Genomic DNA, 18,653 nt, shown 5'->3' with positions numbered 1-18,653 from the left:
GAATCTCTAGAGAGATGTGGTACAACTCTATAGTCAGCATCTGCCAGAAGTTGACCATAGAAGTATGCTGGAGAACCTACAAATGCTTAGAGAAGTGTACTTCCTAGGAATCTCTAGGTCCTCCCTCATGACTTTAGTTGCTCTGGAGGACCTCAAAATTCCTAGAGAGAACATATTAATCAGATCTGCAAAAGTTAAAGCCACAAATGTGCAGGGCCAGCTGTATAAGAAACAGACTCTTGTTATGAGCAGAAAACATGTTGCAGTAAAACAACAACAACAAAAAAAAACAGGTCCTCAGGTCAAACACAGTTTCTCTTCTACAATGAGTGCCCAAATTCCATTAAATTTATTTTATTTATATTTGAGCCTTAATGTAATTAAAGTCCAGTTTTTATTTTGTTTTCTTGCTTGCATTTCATTTCCTTTTTTCCCTTGTGGTTTAGATTTTTTTTAGTCTGTAGCCATGCCAATTTAGAGTAACACTTTACACAGCAAGTGAAGAAAATGAAAGCTTATGCCATAATAAATGTGTTGATCTTTAAGGTGCCAGAAGACTCTGGTTTTTCAATTGCAGTATGTGGTAGCTTACCTTAGTATTTGTATATTTCAGTTTATAATTCATGGAACAGTATGGCAGGTTTCATGTGACGTATTATGCTGGATGACAATTAGGTTGTAGGGCCAAAGTTGAGGCTAGTTGAACTAAGAGTTTATTTTATTTATTTATTTTTATTTATTTCAAGGATTTATATCCTGCCTTTTTCCCACATTGGGATTTAAGGCAGGAGTTATACTTGTCTACTAGTTAGATGGCAACATTTCTAGTGGAGGAAGAATGCTTTTAGAGTTGTGGATGCTTGGGAAGAAGAATGTTCTAGACAAGTTAGTTCAATCTTGGTTTTACTGAATTTGAGTCCATGGTAAAGCATCTAAGATATGGTAAAGCATTTGAAGATATGCATTTGGAAAGATTATTGTGGGGACAATTTCATCCTCCTCCTTTCAGCTCTTGCTAGGTAGACAGAACTACAGAACTGTCACTGAGCTGGTTACTAAATGTTCCTCCTGCTATTACTGTACTGTTATTGTTGTTCCTCCTCATTTATTTATTTATTTACTTTATGTGTATGCCACCTCTCTCCCTGGCCAAGACCCAAGAAGGTTTCCATAACAACAATTTAAAAATGTTTATTAAAAAGTTTAAAACCAATTTTAAAACACGACATTAAACACATTAGGACTTCTTCCTGCGTATTGACATGATATGGTTGATTGCATAGTAATAATTGGTGCTGTAACTCTGCTCATGATGAATGGCTGTGTGTGTGTTTATGTGTATGAGTTGCTTATTCTAACTTGATGTTCTTTCTCTTGTAGAAGAAAAGACTGGCTGAGTGACCTTGTCCATCTGACAAGCTCCCGGATCCTTGTCAGAGCACTCTCTGGCAACATTTATTATCACAACAAGTAAGTGAAAATAGACATCTTCCCTAGTGCTGTAGATGATGTGCCTTGTTGCTGTACAGTGTTGTTCAGGTAGCAGCAAAAACTTGCTTCAGCCAGATCTACATATTATGTAGAATGGGTTGTACAGGGGGGATATAACATCTTTAATTTGCTTTGTAGAAACAAATGTGAATGGGGAACATTCCACACCAAAGAGTGGGCTGAGGATAAAGTGCTAGTTTGGGTTTTTTTGTCTTTTTAATTTGAGTGAATTTATATGTATATTTGTGTTTTAATGTAGAGGATATTTAAAAAAAGGAATGTCTCTACCTGCAGTCTGAGGCGGTACAGGGAAGATGCGGGCCAGCAAATGATACTATTAGCTCTTGTTATTGTTTTTAATGCCCTGAAAGCAGAGAGAATAATATTCCAAATAAATAAAAACAGAAGGGTTCTAGCAATAGCTAGATGATGATAACTAAATGGATCTACCTTTTTTTCAGTTATCAAAACAGATATATACCAGTTACATTATTTGCAGTTATATTCTTCTCTGCTCCATTTTATACATTACTCTGTTCTACTTTTGTGCAATGGGAAGAGCAAATATGCCCTTGCCTGTCCGTCACACAGATGACCTATTAAACAAACACTTCATTATGATGTCTGATGATGTGATTCTATTTTAGTAGTTGGATGTGAGGAGTTGAAATAAAAAGGATAGTGCCACAGTTGGGGAATGACCGCTTCATATGTGCGTCTGTCTGTATGATGAAGGAGAAAGAGTTTTCCCCATTCCTCAGCAATGTGAAGAAGAATACCATGAAATGTAAATTTGAATCAGAACTCTGAGTTTGTGTATTTGGTATAAAAAGGAAGTTTGTATTTGGTCATAAAAAGGATACTTGTAAAGTCCTAGAAAGACTTTGATCTTTCAAACCACGTACACAATCAAGTTACCTTAAAAAGTGCTTCTTCCTATATGATCCTGCCTGCACTTTTAAAATAAAAGGATATTAGAGCCCTTGCTTTTGTTTCTAGAGGTAAGATCAGTTGTGTTGCAAGCACAATATACAGGGTCTTTCTGGAGATAGTCCTGGAGGTCTGAAAATCCATTCTCATTGACCTATGCCTCACTCCTTTCATGCATGTATTCAAGCAAGCCTTGAAGTTGTCTCTCTTCACAGCTGCTTTTAACTAAGACTACCAATGTCCAAGTCAGAGCAGCTGTCTTTAATAGTTACATACCTTTCTGTTTTGGTTGTGCTATCTGTTGAACCTATTGTATCTTGAATGTACATTGTTTTTTAAAGTGTGTTTCCAAGCATCTTACAACACTGAAAATAAATGTCATGGGGAAAAGCTTCCATCATCCTTTAGTGGATATCACTTACCTTGGGGAATACACCTCTGGTGGAGGTGTGCCTGACTTATTTTTAACTGTTTTCAATAGGCAAATGAAAATACAGCTATAATTAATAATAATTATACCTGAAGCTAACTCAAGATTTAATGAGCATCTTTGTTCTCCTTTTTGTTGCTGGGATTATATGCTGAAGTTGATACATTGGTCTGTCTCTCTTTCTTTCTTTCTGTCTTTCTTTCTTTCTTTCTTTCTTTCTTTCTTTCTTTCTTATGGTGATTGCTTTAGGATGGATGTGGAAAACTTGTGGCTTTTGATATATCTTAGACTACAACTCCCATCACTCCTTACCATTGGCTATGCTGGCCAGGGCTGATAGGGACCAGCAGTGCAATGATATCTGGAGAGGAACTAGTTACCCACCCCAGCTTTAGTTTTTAAAGTCAGTATACTGCCTTAACTTGATTTTGCAGTATAAAATTTCAGCTTAGAATTTTAAAAAAATGTAACAAGTTTTATGGAGAGGATATTGGTGAAATACTAATGCAATTATAATAAGAACCATGTTGGATCAAACCAAGCAGTTGAGTCCAGCTGGTTTACACAGCGGCCAGTTGCCTGTAGGAATCAGCAGACCATGGTGGGTAGGCTGGAAGTGACATATAGCTGACTAGTAGCCACTGATGCCTACTGTAGTGTGTCCAATCTCCTTTTAAAGCTGTCCAGCTCAGTAGCTGCCACTACTTTTTGTGGCAGTGAGTTCCACTTTTTAGCTTTGCACTGTGTGAAGAATTACAGTCGGTCCTTCTTATACACATATTTTTTATACACGGATTCAAGCATACACAGTTTAAAAATGTTCAAAAAATGAATAAATTTCAAATATCAAACCTTGTTATTCCATTTTTTTATAAGGGACACCATTTTGCTATGTCATTATATTTTAGTGGGACTTGAGCATACATGGATTTTGTTATACATGGGGGATCTTGGAACCAAACCCCAGTGTATAAAAAGGGTCCACGGTACTTCCTTTTCTCTGTCCTGAATCTCCCAGTCATTCAGCTGCAGTAGATAGCCCCAGGATTTAGTATTATATGAAGGTGGGGAAGCTTCCTCCATCTTCTTCCTCCACACCGTTATAATTTTATACACCTCTGTCGTGGCCACCCCTTGCTCACCCTTTTCTTCAGCTAAACAGCCCCAAGTGTTGTTGTACTTGCTCCCAGTCGCTTGATCATTTTGGTTTCCATTTTATGCCTTTCCACATGTAGTATATCTTTTTAGATGCAGTGACCAGAACTGTATAGCAGTATTATTTTCAGTTCCCTTTCTAAATTAGAATGTGGAATTCACTTAAAAAACAACAGTAGCAGCTGTATACTGGTTTGATGTTTTCATCAAGCTGCCTATCATAACACCAAATTCTCTTTCTTGGTCAGTTACTGCCAACTCAGATCCCATCAGTGGATATATGATGTTGGGATTTTTGCCCCCAATGTCCATTACTTTACACTTACTTATATTGTATCTATATAGCATATTGGCTATATTGGTTTCTAGGTTTTATAGAAAACTTAGAACAGCTCTGACTAACTGATGTCATGCAATTGCAGGGAAAACAAACCTCAGAAAGGAGGAATTTGTGTCGCCAACCACACATCCCCGATTGATGTTATTATCTTGACCAACGATGGCTGTTATGCAATGGTATGTAAAATGTACATTGTAACAATGAGAACTAAGGATTGCACAAAGTGTTTAAAAAACACACCCAAAATTCATTGAACCATAGCTGATTTCTAGTTTCTAGTAACTGTGAAGAAATCAAGCGTGCTGAGTGCAGTTCTCTTAGTGAAATACTCAGGATAGAAGAATGGATGCTTGAGCAAGTTATAATGGGGCTGACTGCAGATCCTTTGAAATAGTATAAATAATAAATATTGTTGCAAGTGTTTTCTCTTAACAGTAGTGGATCTCAGACTTGGGCCTTCCAAAGTTTGGACCACAATTTGTATAATCCCTTAGTACTGCCCATGCTGACTGGGGCTTCTGGAAGTTGGTCATCTGGAGGGCCAAAGTTTGAGGTTCATCAGAGCCAGAATTAACTTTGTAGAAGTATTTGAAAGCTTGGTTTTATTTACTAACAACATCATGGTACTTTAGAGAATATAATGTTAGCGTGATCGAGCTGCGTTGCACCACACTGAAGCTCTGCATCTGGATGGCCACCTGAGAAGCAATACAGAGTTCTGTGCACGCTGGAGAATCTCCTCTCTCCCTCCAGAAGCAGACAAATGAGGCACCAGGCAGATATCTCTCTTGGAGGCTCTTTAATCTTCGTTGCTCTGTATACAAGCATGCTCTGAATACCACAGCGACACGCAATACACCATCAGCATCAACACAATGACACACACTGTGCACTGAGGCTCCTCCTTTATATACATGTGCATCACTTGTGCACTTTTGTGCACTCTTCCTCTATACAATTCCCCTATGCAGGATGACTTTGTAGTTTTCTGCCTATGATGATGTCACCTCCTGTGACTCAGCACAGCCCAAATGCTGACTTATCATGGCAGCTTGGTGACTCCAGGTAACCCTGTCACCTTTCACCCAGAACTCAGCATTTTCAGGATCCCATTCTCCAACATATAAGAGGACAGATATCACTGCTCTAGTCTACAGTTTGATCAAGGCTTTGGATGGGAAAAAATGAGAGACCTTTATGTCAAGCCACTTCTGCAAAACAAACAGACAAATGATAATATTGGATGGTCAGGCAAATTCATGCCAGGAGGTCTTTGCCATCAAGCATGTCTCATCAGACAACCCTCCATTTTGCAAGGCTTAAATCTGAAGGAACAATGTTTTTACAGCCCAGCTAATTGTTACTTCCTCATGCATGCATTACCAACACCTAGTGTTTCTATTTTTGAAAAAAAAAGTATTAGCTTGCTTCAGCAAAATAACACAAAATGATAAAGATAAATTTGTTGCAATGTGGCAAAAGTATTCTATTTCATAATAATTCCAAGATATATTCAGTTTTCTAGCACAGTGCAGTACATTTTTCTTTCCTTTTTTGGTAGTGAACAATTAACACCCAGTTTTTGTTAAGGTAACAAGCAACACAAGGGAAAGATGTGGGGAAAGATGTTAACGGGATGTCCTGTTAGTGGAAGGGGTGCTACCGCTCCCCCAGGCTATTGACATTTTCCCATTGTAGAATCTTAGAGTGGGAAGAGGCTTCAAGGGTCATCTGTTTCCACCCGTGGTCAGTCTACAAAACTCAAGCACTCCTGAAAGATGTCCATCCATCCCCTGTTTAAAATCCTTCCAAGAAAGAGTTCATCACCCTCCAAGGCAGTCTATTCCACTGTCAAACAGTTCTTATAGTAAATAATTTCTTCTGAATGTTTAGATTAAATCTCTTTCCTTGTAATTTGAATCATTAGTTGGTGTTCTAGGCTGCATCTATCTACATTGCAGAATTAATACAATTTGACTGTCATGGTTAAATGCTATGGAATTCTGGGATTCTTTACTGGCAGGGGAGATATCTGACATAGTTAGTCTTCTTTTTGAGAGTGCTCTGATTCCACAACAAACTCCAATTATTTCTGCATAGCAAGTGGCTGTAACTGGATAGCCTTTCTGCTTTCTCCCATAGAGAGCATAGAGACCAGAGAGTCTTGCCAGGTTAGCCTCTATAATTCTACAAATACCAGGATTCCATAGGATGGAGCCATGACAGTTAAAGCAGTGTCAAATTGCATTAATTCTGCAGTGTGGCCGCAGCCTTAGTCTTTGGAGAAGCACAAAACAAGCTTGCTCCATCTATTATGTCACATCCCTGTGGATATTTAAAGATAGCCATCACGTCACCTCTCTTTTCCAAACTAATTAAACTTACTCAACTCCTTAAATCATTCCTCTGAAGGATTGGTTTATAGACTTTTGATGATCATAATCACCCTTCTTTGTACACATTCCAACTTGTCAACATCCTTTCTGAAAAGTGGTGCCCAGAAATGGGGTCATTCTGGGAGCTATTGCCAAGGAGGCTCTTTAAAATGGCAAGGTTCTTTAAAATGTTTTCAGGCAGCAGCCATATGGGGGAAAGTCAAACACCCCTCTTCTATACATCAGTTCTTTGAAAATGCTCCTGAATCCAGCTTTCTGGATGAGTCCTACCATTAGGCAGAGTGAAGCTGGCTCAGATAGCAGATTTTGGGTGTCATGAAATGGTGGCAAATTAGTTGTATTTTTATTTCCAGAAATGAGGAGAGCAGTTTGTGAATTTTTCTACCTCATTTGCCAGAATAACTTGTCTGGCTTTGGGTACTGCATACTTTGACATGGTTGGGAGGGCTACACCATTTTGTTGCTATGTCTTGGGCTAAGTCCATTCTGTACTAGAAAGGAAATACTGGTTGAGTCTCCTTTATCTGAAATGCTTTGGATCAATTTTTTGATTGCAGATTTGCTTGGATTTTGGAATACCTGTATTTGCATATACATACATAATGAGATATCTTTGAGATGGGACCCAAGTCTAAACACAAAATTCATTTATTCAAAGATATGACCATGTTAGTTTGGAAAATCAGAATGCAAAGGGATCTAGCAGCACCTTTGAGACTAACTGAAAGAAAGAAGTTGCTAGCATGAGTTTTTGTAGACTTGAGCCTACTTTCTCAGATGCATCTGAGGAAATAGGCTCAAGTTTATGAAAGGTCATGCTACAAATTTCTTTCTTTCAGGCTGCATGTGCACGGCAGAAATAATCCAATTTGACATCCCTTTAACTGCCATGGCTCAGGGCTATGGAATTCTGGGAACAGTACTTTGTTCTGTAGTTTGTGTTTGTTATTGTGGCACCACAACAAACTATAATTCCATAGCCTTGAGCCATGGCATTTAAAGTTGAGTCAAATTGGATTATTTCTGCCATGCAGTTAGTCTCAAAGATGCTGCAAGATCCCTTTGCATAATAAAATTAATTTATGTTTCATATACATCTTCTACACATAGCCTACTGGTAATTTTATACAATATTTTAAAATAATTTTGTTCATGAAACAAAGTTTGTGGACACTGAACCACCAGAAAGCACAGGTGTTGCTATTTCAGCCACCCATGAAAAGAGTTTTGTTTTTTGGAATATTTCAGATTTTGGAATTCTGCTCAGGATGATTTTAAATATAATTTTGAAAGGAACTGTCTTGAAGGAACTGATGTTGACTTAATTGTGTTGTCTTTTTCTGGGGATGCATTACAGGTTGGCCAGGCTCACGGAGGCCTAATGGGTGTTATCCAGAGAGCCACTGTCAAGGCCTGCCCACATGTCTGGTTTGAACGCTCTGAAATGAAAGATCGCCATCTAGTGACAAAAAGGTAGAGAATTTTGCCCTGAGGAAATTTATTGATTCAGCATGAGAGAGAATTATTGCTGCACTTCCAAGCACTAAAACATTTGTACACTTGTTTTCTGGCATGCAGAAGGTACCACTTCTTGATAGAAGACAGTGAAGCTCAGACAATGAGTCAGTCAGTGATGCTCAGTGAGGTTACTTGAGCAGCCTTTCCAAACCTGTTGCCTGTCGGATGTGCTAGACTGCATCTCTTAGATTCCCCAAACCAGCACAGATGTCTGTAGAATTCGAGAAGTTGTGCAACTTCACTTCTGGAGAGCGTGTACTGGAATATATGTACAGACTGAGACTCCCTTGTCTAAAATGCTTGTAATCAGAAGTGTTTTGGATTTTGAATTTTTTTTTTGATTTTAGAATATTTGCATATACATAATGAGATACCTTGGAGATGGAATCCAAGTCTAAACATGACATTCATTTATGTTTCATATATAGCTTGAAAGTACATAGCCTGAAAGTAATTTTATACGTAATATTTTAAATAATTTTATGCATGAAACAAAGTTTGTGCACAACTATCAGAAAGCAAAGATGCTGTTATCCCACTCATCCAAAGTTTTAGATTTTGGAGTATTCTGGATTTCAGAATTCTGAATAAAAGAGACTCAACCTGTACTCTGGTGTCTCTTTCCAATAGTCCTAGCACTTAATAACTGTGTGTCTACTTTCCATGGATGTGTTGTCAGGCTACCACATTTGTCCCAAAATGCAAATACAAGGTCTTCAGTTTACATTCTGTCTTTAATCCATTACTTTTGTGTGATAATAGACAGGGAAGAAAAATACATTGTAGTAGGGCAGAGTCTCATATGTTCCATACACTGAAAGGATTGGCAAGGGAAAATTTAAAGCACCTCTTTTAACTGAATTCCATTTAGGAGAAGTGTTTGTAAGAGGGCTTCTCTTGTAGTTTGCGGGAGACCACTCATGAACATTCTTTAGTAATTCTTTCTGGCTAGCGATGGTGGCAATTATAGTTCAGAACATCTGGAAGACACCAGATTGAAGAAAGTTCAAGTTAAAGTGCACTGCCTTTGAAGAATGGAAACTTCAGCTAGTCCAAAAAGCTGCAGCCAGATTGCTAACAGGTGTTGGTTTTGAGGTGCACACAACTCCATTGTTGGAACAGATCCACTGGCTGTTGGTCTGTTCCTGGGCAAAATTCAAAGTGCTGGTTTTCATCTCTAAAGCCCAATACAGCTGAGGCCCAGGCTATTTGAAGGACCATATCTTCCCATATGAGCCTTCCTGAGCTTTAAGTTCCATGGGAGAGGGCCCTGTCTCTGTTTCACTACTTTCACAGGCATGGCTGGTGGGAATATGGGAGAAAGCCTTCTCTGTGGCTGCTTCCACACTTTGGTACCCCCTCCCTCAGGAAGTTAGGATGGCTCCTTTTTTGTCCTTTTGGTGGCAGATTAAGACCTATTCTTTTTCAGAAAGTCTTTGGAAACTGATTTTTAACAAGAAACAGGCTTTTTATGATGCCATGCTGTTTATAATCTTGTTTTAAAGTAAAGTTTTAAATGGTTTTATTTATGTTGTTATTTAATATTGTTTTAGTCTTAATTTTGTATATTTTAACTAGATGAGATTTATTGTATTTTTGTCTTTTGGTAAGTTGCCTTGAGTCCCAGACTGAAAGAAAGATAGGATATAAATAAAAGGAGGTAGTGATTTTTATTTTGAGAACTCTTTTGGTGGCATGATGGTAATCTAAAATGACCTCATCATGAGGTACTTTACTTAGTACTGAAATAATAGCTAATGTATTTTTTCCTTCTCTTTCAGACTGAGAGAACATATTGCCAGCAAGGACAAACTCCCCATCTTGATTTTTCCAGAAGGTAGAAAACCAAAAATGCCTCCTATTGATTTCTGCTTGTTTTGTTTTACATTGCTGTTGAACTCGTGCTTCTCATGTTAGCTATTCCTCATGTTGTTAGATATCAAAATGGTAGTGGAATTTTATCTGGAAGTGAGGAAAGTGTGGAAAAGAATAGTATAAGATGAGGGAAGGATTCATTTACTCACTGTTCTCTTCCCAGCCTCTCCATATGCAACAAATTTGCGGTGGATAATGTTTGTTCTATGCTAATATCTGTACACCTGTTTGCCTGCACTCCCACCCCACATCCCTATATCCATTGTAGAAGAGACCTTGATATATTTGAGAACCACACTTTGTGTGATTCCTGCCTTCATGGAAAATATATGTCCTAATAATACCTAAAGTTGGAGAACCTATATTGATCCTAATGTTCATCAACCACAATTACTGTCAGACCTCACCATTGGCCATGTTAGTCAGGGCTCATGGAAAATAGAATTTAACAGTATTGAGAAGGCCACAATTTCCCCAGCCTTGAGCTGTATATATATGGGCCTTCTGTTTCGGATATTTGCGGAAAGTAGGGATGTTAAGGGATGTGTAAATGTTCATGTGGGACCAATAAGTGTGAATACACTTTCTCCTCTATGCATTTGCTTCCTGTCTGTACACAGTGAGGAATGGGTGAATAGGGTGGCTATTCAAATTATCACATGGTAATTTTCCCTTTCCCTTTTCTCATTTACCCCTTTCAAAAATTGATGGAGGAGAAAGAATTTGCAGAACTTTGAGGATATAAATGTATTTATCCTAAAGTCAGTGTGGCAAGGATCTTTTTACTAATACCTCCAAAAGAGTTGTTTCCCCTTTAGTTAGATGGCAGTCCAACTGGAGAAATGATGTGTTCGTCTTGTAGTATTTGTTGACTTCATTCAGTCTTCAGTTCTGCAGCATATTGCAGCATCTGGATCCGATGTTTGGTGTGTTAATGTTGTAGTGTGTTTTGGATGTATGTCACTGAAATCTCTCTCTCTCTCTCTCTCTCTCTCTCTCTCTCTCTCTCTCTCTCTTTCTTTCTTTCTTTCCCAGGCACTTGTATAAACAACACCTCAGTAATGATGTTTAAAAAGGGAAGTTTTGAAATAGGTGGCACCATTTACCCAGTTGCTATCAAGGTAAGCAGCAGAAATATTTTTTAATCACACTCAAGAAAAGGTTCTCCACCCGTCTTCCTTCTTTGCAATTATTTCCCAGTGGGAGTGAATAAGTGAAGGATTGGCCTTTCTGTGTAATAATTTGACTCCTTTCTGAAAGAAGTGGTGCTGGAGGTTACTTGCTCCTGGATTTGAGCATGTTGTAGTAGTTTAAGTGTTGGACATCAGTTCTGGAGACCAAGGTTTGAGTCCCTGCTTGACCATGGTAACCCATGGGATGAGCTTGGGCAAGCCACCATCTCTCAGCTTTACAGGAGGGCAAAGGCAAACCATTTCTGAACAAATCTTGCCAAGAAAGCCCCATGATAGATCTTCCTTAAATTGGAATCGACTTGAATGTACACAACAACAATAAAACCAAGTAGAGTTGCAATGCTTTCTTAGATAATTGGTTAGGTTAAATTATTAAAATTAAATTATGTTTAAAAAGATGTCCCCAACTGCTTGGCTAGCAGATTGGCAAATGGCTAATTATTTCATTAAAACATTTAAGAGAGCTCCCGAGTGGCAGGTGTTGTCTTTTATGGAGGTGTTCTTTTTCTTTCTCCCATATAAAAGAGCAAGTACCCTTCCTAAGTTGGCATGCTTTGTTTGTTTTTTGGAAAACTTGACCCTGTTTGGCTCTTTCTAGGCACAAAGCTTCTAGTGTAATATCCACCAAACCCTTTGTAGCTGGCATAAACCTTTTGCTTGTATTCAAAGCTGGAAGCACTCTTTATCTTTATAGCTTGAAAAGTTTAATTCTAGCATATATGAGTGTGCAGATTACTTATCCTCAGAGGAGCTTATCTGATGAGAAGGCTGTAAGCCCAAGTCAGAGACTGGCACAATAGATATATGTTACAAAATATCAGCAAAGGAAAAGCTAGAGCTGCAGAATAAGTCCTTCCCATCCTGTCTTTGCTCTTTTCATAGGAAACTGGTTGACCACTATGGGAAACCAGATCCTGGACTAGATAGGTCTTTGATCTGAGCTAGCAAGCTTTTGTTTCCATGCTCCGGGGACCACTGATTATTACTGTCTCCGGTGTGCAAGATATTTTGGACTTTTGGACAGGTAGCATCTCAGTACACATGTTCTGAAATGGTTGCTTGCATGGGACAAAAGTGACCCCAACCTATTATTTTCTTTTGACAGTACGACCCCCAATTTGGTGATGCTTTCTGGAACAGCAGCAAGCATGGTATAGTGAGCTATCTCCTGCGAATAATGACCAGCTGGGCTATTGTCTGCCATGTGTGGTATTTGCCACCGGTAACAAGAGAGGTATCTTCTCTTTGTAAAACTATATTTTTAAAGTGCGATTAATATATTTCCTACTGGAGCTTCTGTCCCTTTTTGAGGGTCATCAATCAGAAGCTTTTTTGCCTTCTCATCCCCTCACTCCAGCTGCCATTTTCTTCTTCTGAAAAGTTCACAGTTTGACTGGACTTTATCATTTGTTTCCATATTGATGTTGGTTGCAGATAATTGGCTCATAAGTACTTGTTGGTTGGTTTTGCAGGACGGAGAAGATGCTGTTCAGTTTGCAAACAGAGTGAAATCTGCCATTGCTCGCCAAGGAGGACTTACAGAACTGCCCTGGTGAGAAAAATAGAAGACTCTGTCCTTAAGGAGAGAGCGAGCGAGCTCTGTGACAGGAGCTCTTTCCTTACAGTAATAGTTTTTAGCGATCTAGAGACCTAAGTCTGGTCCAAAGTTGCTGTCATTCATTTCCTGCTGTCTATGCCATTCCACTTTTGAACTTTATTTTAATATCCTTGTTTCAGAGGTGGCGATGTAAGGCTGCAAGTGTCCCGCCATATTGAGGCAGCTCTTAAAAATAATCAGCCTTCATAAAAGTTTTGCTTTTGGGAACTTTTTTGTCTGAGAAATTTGTGCAAAAGAGACAATTTTGTACATGAAATGATATTTTTGTACAAAAAGAGGAGGGGGGTGTTGCATGAAAGATTTTTTTCACAAACACTTTTGCAAGGAATTTTCAGATGTGGAAAATAATTGAAAAAAATGCAAAAATTCTGATAATCTCAATCAGTGGAGAGAAAACTTAAAATTATTCATTGTTGCATGTGTGAACTGAACAAGCAAAGATTTATATCAGTTGTGACAAGAGGTGTGAACAAAGGAAAAGTGCATTGCCTGGCCAAGTTATATAGTAATCAAATTGTGATTCCTGTTATTATTATTAATATTATTATTATTAGTAGTAGTATCCCTCTCCCCAAAATTGGGACTCAAGGCAGCTTACAGTTAAAAACATACAAAACATACGAAAGAGTAGTTAAAAACATGCAAAATATAAAAAAGTGCACACTAAAACAAAAAATTAAAAACGCCAGCTAAAAGAATAAAATGCAGCTTAAACGATTAAAATGCTATTAAAACAGTTCAGTTTAAAACAATATACCACCCCAAGCCCGTTATTGAAAAACTTTGTTTTAAAGGTCTATTGGAATAAAAATGGTATTGCCTATCAGCGGAAAGACAGCAGGGAAGGGGCCATTCTTACCTCCCTGCAAAGGGTGTTAGAGTCCAGGGGCAGCCATCTAGGAAGTTCTTTTGCATCCCCACCAACCATGCTTGCGACGGTGGTGGGATTGAGAGAAGGGCCTCTCCTGATGATCTCAGAGCACAAACAGACACATACAGGGAGATACAGTCTAACAGATAGCCTGGAACTGAGCCATATATGGCTTTATAGGTCATAGCTAGCATTTTGAATTGTGCCTGGAAACAAATTGGGAGCCAATTGAATTGTTTTAACAGGGGATTAGTATAGTCCCTGTAATTTGTTCCAGTTATTACTCTGGCAGCAACTCTTTGAATTAGGTGAAGTTTCCAAACACTCTTCAAAGGCAGATCCATGTAGTTTACATTACATTACAATAGTCCATACTGGATGTAACTAAGATGTATACTATTGTAGCATGTTCTGGCACCTGAAGGATCAGACATAGTTGGCACACAAGCTTTAAATGTGCAAAAGCATTCCTGTCTACCACAGAAACCTGGGTCTCTCTGGGTTCAAATCTTAGTCCAGGAGTACACCCAAACTGCAAGTCTGTGTCTTGAGGAAAAAGGTAATCCTGTAAATGAAATTTTTTCTAACACCGGTTGAATCCCTGATGGCACCTTTCAACTGATGAGGAACATCTGTCTTGTCTGGATTAAATGGCATGGGGGATAAAACAGAACCCTGAGGAACCCCCAATGGCCAGGGGGATTGAAGAGGTGTGCCCTAGCACTACCTTCTGGGTTTGCCCCTCCAGAATGTAATGGAGCCACAGTAAAACCTCCAATTTCTGTCGCACTGAGGCAGCCTGGAACTCTACCATGGTCAATGGTATTGAAAACTTTTGATAGGTGGTCTAGCAGAATCAACAAACACCCACCCCTGTTCAATAACCAGATTGAGATGGATGCTAGTAGTCCATTTAACCCAGGAACCGCAGGAGGCCCTCACATGCTCCAAAACCTTGCTCAAGAATGATATATTAAACATACCATTTGATTTGACTAGCTTCACATGGATTCATATTTTCCTATGTCACTGAATTCTGTCTGAATAGAGTCAGGTAGGTAAATATACATTGAATAGGAAAATATACAAAGTTAGTCTTCATGCATTGATTTGTCCATGTTCTCCACATCACTTCAGGTGACTGACTCTGTTTAGGACAGCCCTTTTTGGTGTTTTCCTCCATGAGAAGTCTCATCAGCAACTTTCATAATACACAGTTACAGTACTTTGATTCTACTCTGACTGCTATTGCTCAATGCTGTGGAATCCCAGGATTTATAATTTCATGAGGTATTTAGACTTTTCATCTCTAGTACCTCACAAAACTACTAGTCCAGGGATTCCATAGGATACAGCCATGACACATAGGATGGAGGCAGTAGTTCTTTGGCTTCATTTTGGATTGGCAATGGCACGTAGCGAAATCTAAGGTTGGATGGCTGACATGACTTTCTCAGAAAGAAGACAAAAGAATTGGCACTGAAACAGTAGCCAGTTGTGGAATTCAAGCAAAATGAGGCTTATAGTTTCAACCCTTTTTATACACCACTCAGGCATATGCTTATAAGATACAAGTGTGTTTAATATAATGACTGTGTAAATGTGGCCCAAGAAATTTTATTTATTTATTTATTTAGGTATTTATATCTCGCCCTTCAGCCCTAATGGCTCTCAGGGCGGCTTACAATTATTGTTTTTAATCAGACAGTTCCCTGCCCTTAGGCTTACAATCTAAGAGACACGAAACAAAAGGAGAAGGGAATGGTGGAGGGAAAGGGGATGAGGTCCAGTGGTTCTTCTCTCCCTCTGAGACTTGGACCAGAAATGTATACCAGAGAGCATTTTGCACAACCTACAGATTTTGAGTGCTCTTCAAGGGTAACCCCAAGTCGAACACATTGGAGTAGTCTACTCTGGAAGTGTTTTTCTGGGACCAGTTGTTGTGGCCAGATCTATCTTGTCCAGGAAAGACTGCATTTGGTGCATTGATGAAACTGAGTTGCTGAACATCCTGAGGGTTTATCCTTGTGATGTCCTGCCAGGACTGATTGAATTTCCCCCTGCATTTTCTTTCACATTGGTTCAGGCCATAGATTATTTTAGTGTAGAAAAGTTCTTTGTATTAGTTGTGGGAGGAGCTGTAGGATCCCCTGCATTATTTCCAGGTTTGGTTTGCCCTTTCCCAGCACGCTCTGCTGTAGCTAGAGGTTTTTAGTTTTGGAGCAGTCTTTGCTGTGAGCAGGCAGAGAGCTGTCTTTTGGTGGCAAACAGGCCCAGGCAGCCGGAAAGGGCATTTCTTACACGTTAGCCATTTCAGTTACCAGGTTTTAGCCATTTTAGTTACCAGTATTTAGCCAAATTAGTTACCATCAGCAAGAAAATAAAGGATTTCAGGAGCTGAAAGACCCTGCACCAGCTCCATTGAGTGAGGAGAGCAAACTAACATCAGACCCAGAAAGATGACATCCGGAAGATTGCTGAAACTGTAAAGTACCTTTTGTTTAGAGCTGGGGAGGAGAAAACTCTTTATTTTGTCCTTTAAATTAAATTTCCCCCCTTTTGAACTTTACATTCAGCTTCAGAGCCTTTTTTGGGTAGAAGAGTTTGATCTCACCAGGGTACCGGCGTTGCACACCCAAACCTGCCACCACCTTTAGTTGGGTGTGTCTTCACAATCCTGAATATTTAAAATGTATGACTCTTGTGGCTGGGAGTGACATGTATATAATAATTCATATATTTTCCTTTGTTGCCTTTTGTTTTAAGGGATGGAGGTTTGAAAAGAGCCAAAGTGAAGGGAACTTTTAAGGAGGAAGAGCAGAAAAATTACAGCAAAATGATAATAGGCAATGGAGCGTCAAGTAAACTAGCAGACTCAGACTGATTTGTTCCGGCTGATATTTCTCATGCCTCATCGCTATAGAAAAAATGTGGATTTCCCCCCCCGTTTAGTAAAAAGAAAGCACCAGGCATGGGCAGTAGAGGACACTGCTTTCTTTTCTTGTTGGTGTGTATTTGTCCACCGGCGAATTCCTGCTTGTGATGTCTGGAAAAGAGAAATGAATTGAAGCAGAACAGAAAATCCCAGTTGTTAGAATGGGCTGCAGCTTTTGAATTGTTGCCCAAAGGAAATGTACATAATAATAAAATCAAGTTATTTAATTGTGCAAATAACATTTGCATCATTCATGTGGTTATGGAATGTTTGAACAATTTTTCCTCACTGGTCACTCTGGATGGACTGCTGTGATTGTTTGAATAGTTGATCTTACATTTCCAAGATTGTTTTACTGGGTGTGCATTTTGTTGTCTTTGCTGTTGGTAAAATGTTTTGGTTAGAGAGTAAATATCTGAGCATTAGGCTAAATAGCTGGAAAAAGTTAAATGTCTAGTTGATGATCTGTGAAAGTTAAAATGAAGGACTAGAACAACCTGCAAACAAACTTTGCAAGGGGGGGGGTGAGTTTGCTTCTTGTAGAAACCCAGCTGTTCTTTTCACAACAGACTTTTTTAAAAAGTCTAGAAAAAGGGTGAATATGGTTTCTTCCTTCACAGACACCATGCACAAAAGAAAGGGGCAGGTGATTTTGAAAGTTGCAGCCTTGCAGGTCAGACTGACCCTTAAAAAATAGACTGAAAGTTGGAAGGAAAAAAAACCTGGAGGTAAACAAATGTTTGGTGAAATGCACTTCTCTCATGGACTGTGTTGGCAACAGCCTATATGTATATTTGTCACTTAATGTCTGAGAAATATGTCATGTTGCCTTATTGTAAATTGAAATAAAACTCTATATTTCTAAGTAGTAGTAGCTTTTATTCCTTTTCCAGAGCAGTGTGTGTAGTTAAAAATAATTGCTGGAATCCTAGATTGGCTACTTGGTTAAGGAGACATAACTAAGGCCCAAAACACACAGGCCAAATAAGGTGGCTTCCAGCCACTTTGGTGGGCATGGCATTTAGATTATGCAACCCCCCCAAAGCAGCTGTTTTGAAGGCTGAGGTCTGAGTGTAGCGTTTCAGTTTTTAAAGCTTCCCACCAAGTAGCCTCTTCCCATTCTTGAGCTGTACTGCAAAAGAAAACAAAGCTTAAATAGAGCAGCGGCTTTCTTCTTGCCTTACTGCTTGATGTTGTAGGGCTTATGTTCTCTTCCAATAGGAGACGGCTGTCAAAGTGAGCCTTTTTTTTCCAACTGGAAAAATACATTTGACAAAAGACTTGCTTGTCTCAAATTTTGATATTAGAGTTTGGGGCAAGGCTACTGCGCCTAGCTGAACTTGGTGCTTACTTCTACTGACTAGGAGCAAAATATTGGATGATTTCAGGGCCCCTACTTTCCCTTCTTGCACTTCTGTGTTTTAATTTGCATTTGGACTGAACAGCCCTTCAAATAGAAAATCCTAAAACAGAATACTTCTGTAAAGTAAGACACAGTGTCATGCTAAATACAAAACAGTCAAGATTAAGAGAATGAATTAACAGCTGCTGGAGCAAAAATGTAATGGCTGCACTTTAAAAAGCAGATATCTATGGATCCACAAAGCACTCTGCCATTTTAGTATGGCATGGAAATAACCCGGTGTTCCCAGAAATTATATCGCTGCTGCCCAAATTTTGCTGGGTCCTATTAAGGTGGCAATATAAAGTAATGTATCTGTGCAATTGGGAGTGAAGCCTATTTAAGTATGGAGATGCTCACCACCAAGTGCTAAACTGGCTCCTGCCATTTTTAGTACAATGCTTTATTTACAGTATTTATTTATTTATTAATATTTATTTATGTTATTTATACCCCACCCTTCAACCCTAAAGGCTATCAGAGCGGCTTACAATTATTA

At 39.0% G+C, this 18,653-nt stretch overlaps 1 protein-coding gene across 6 annotated transcripts in view; it reads left to right on the top strand.

The window, feature by feature from the left end:
* The window catches only part of GPAT3 (glycerol-3-phosphate acyltransferase 3), a 43,879-nt gene extending 26,262 nt beyond the window's left edge, over positions 1 to 17,617 (top strand). For 5 of the 6 annotated variants that reach the window (XM_089526187.1, XM_089526192.1, XM_089526190.1 and 2 more), the window contains 8 exons: positions 1,381 to 1,470; positions 4,429 to 4,522; positions 8,100 to 8,215; positions 10,042 to 10,097; positions 11,171 to 11,256; positions 12,434 to 12,562; positions 12,801 to 12,880; positions 16,584 to 17,617. In XM_089526187.1, the coding sequence (XP_089382313.1) occupies positions 1,381 to 1,470; positions 4,429 to 4,522; positions 8,100 to 8,215; positions 10,042 to 10,097; positions 11,171 to 11,256; positions 12,434 to 12,562; positions 12,801 to 12,880; positions 16,584 to 16,701 (769 nt within the window). In that variant the 3' untranslated portion in view covers positions 16,702 to 17,617. The remainder of the gene's footprint in view (positions 1 to 1,380; positions 1,471 to 4,428; positions 4,523 to 8,099; positions 8,216 to 10,041; positions 10,098 to 11,170; positions 11,257 to 12,433; positions 12,563 to 12,800; positions 12,881 to 16,583) is intronic. The other variant, XM_089526191.1, reaches the window with a different exon arrangement.
* The last annotated feature ends 1,036 nt before the right edge of the window (positions 17,618 to 18,653 follow it).

Source organism: Sceloporus occidentalis, unplaced genomic scaffold (assembly GCF_023333645.1).
Source record: "Sceloporus occidentalis isolate IW3139 unplaced genomic scaffold, rSceOcc1.0.p SCAF_5, whole genome shotgun sequence".
NCBI lineage: Eukaryota > Metazoa > Chordata > Lepidosauria > Squamata > Phrynosomatidae > Sceloporus > Sceloporus occidentalis.
The sequence above is the reverse complement of the archived record's forward strand: the minus strand, read 5'-3'. Positions and strand labels throughout refer to the sequence as shown.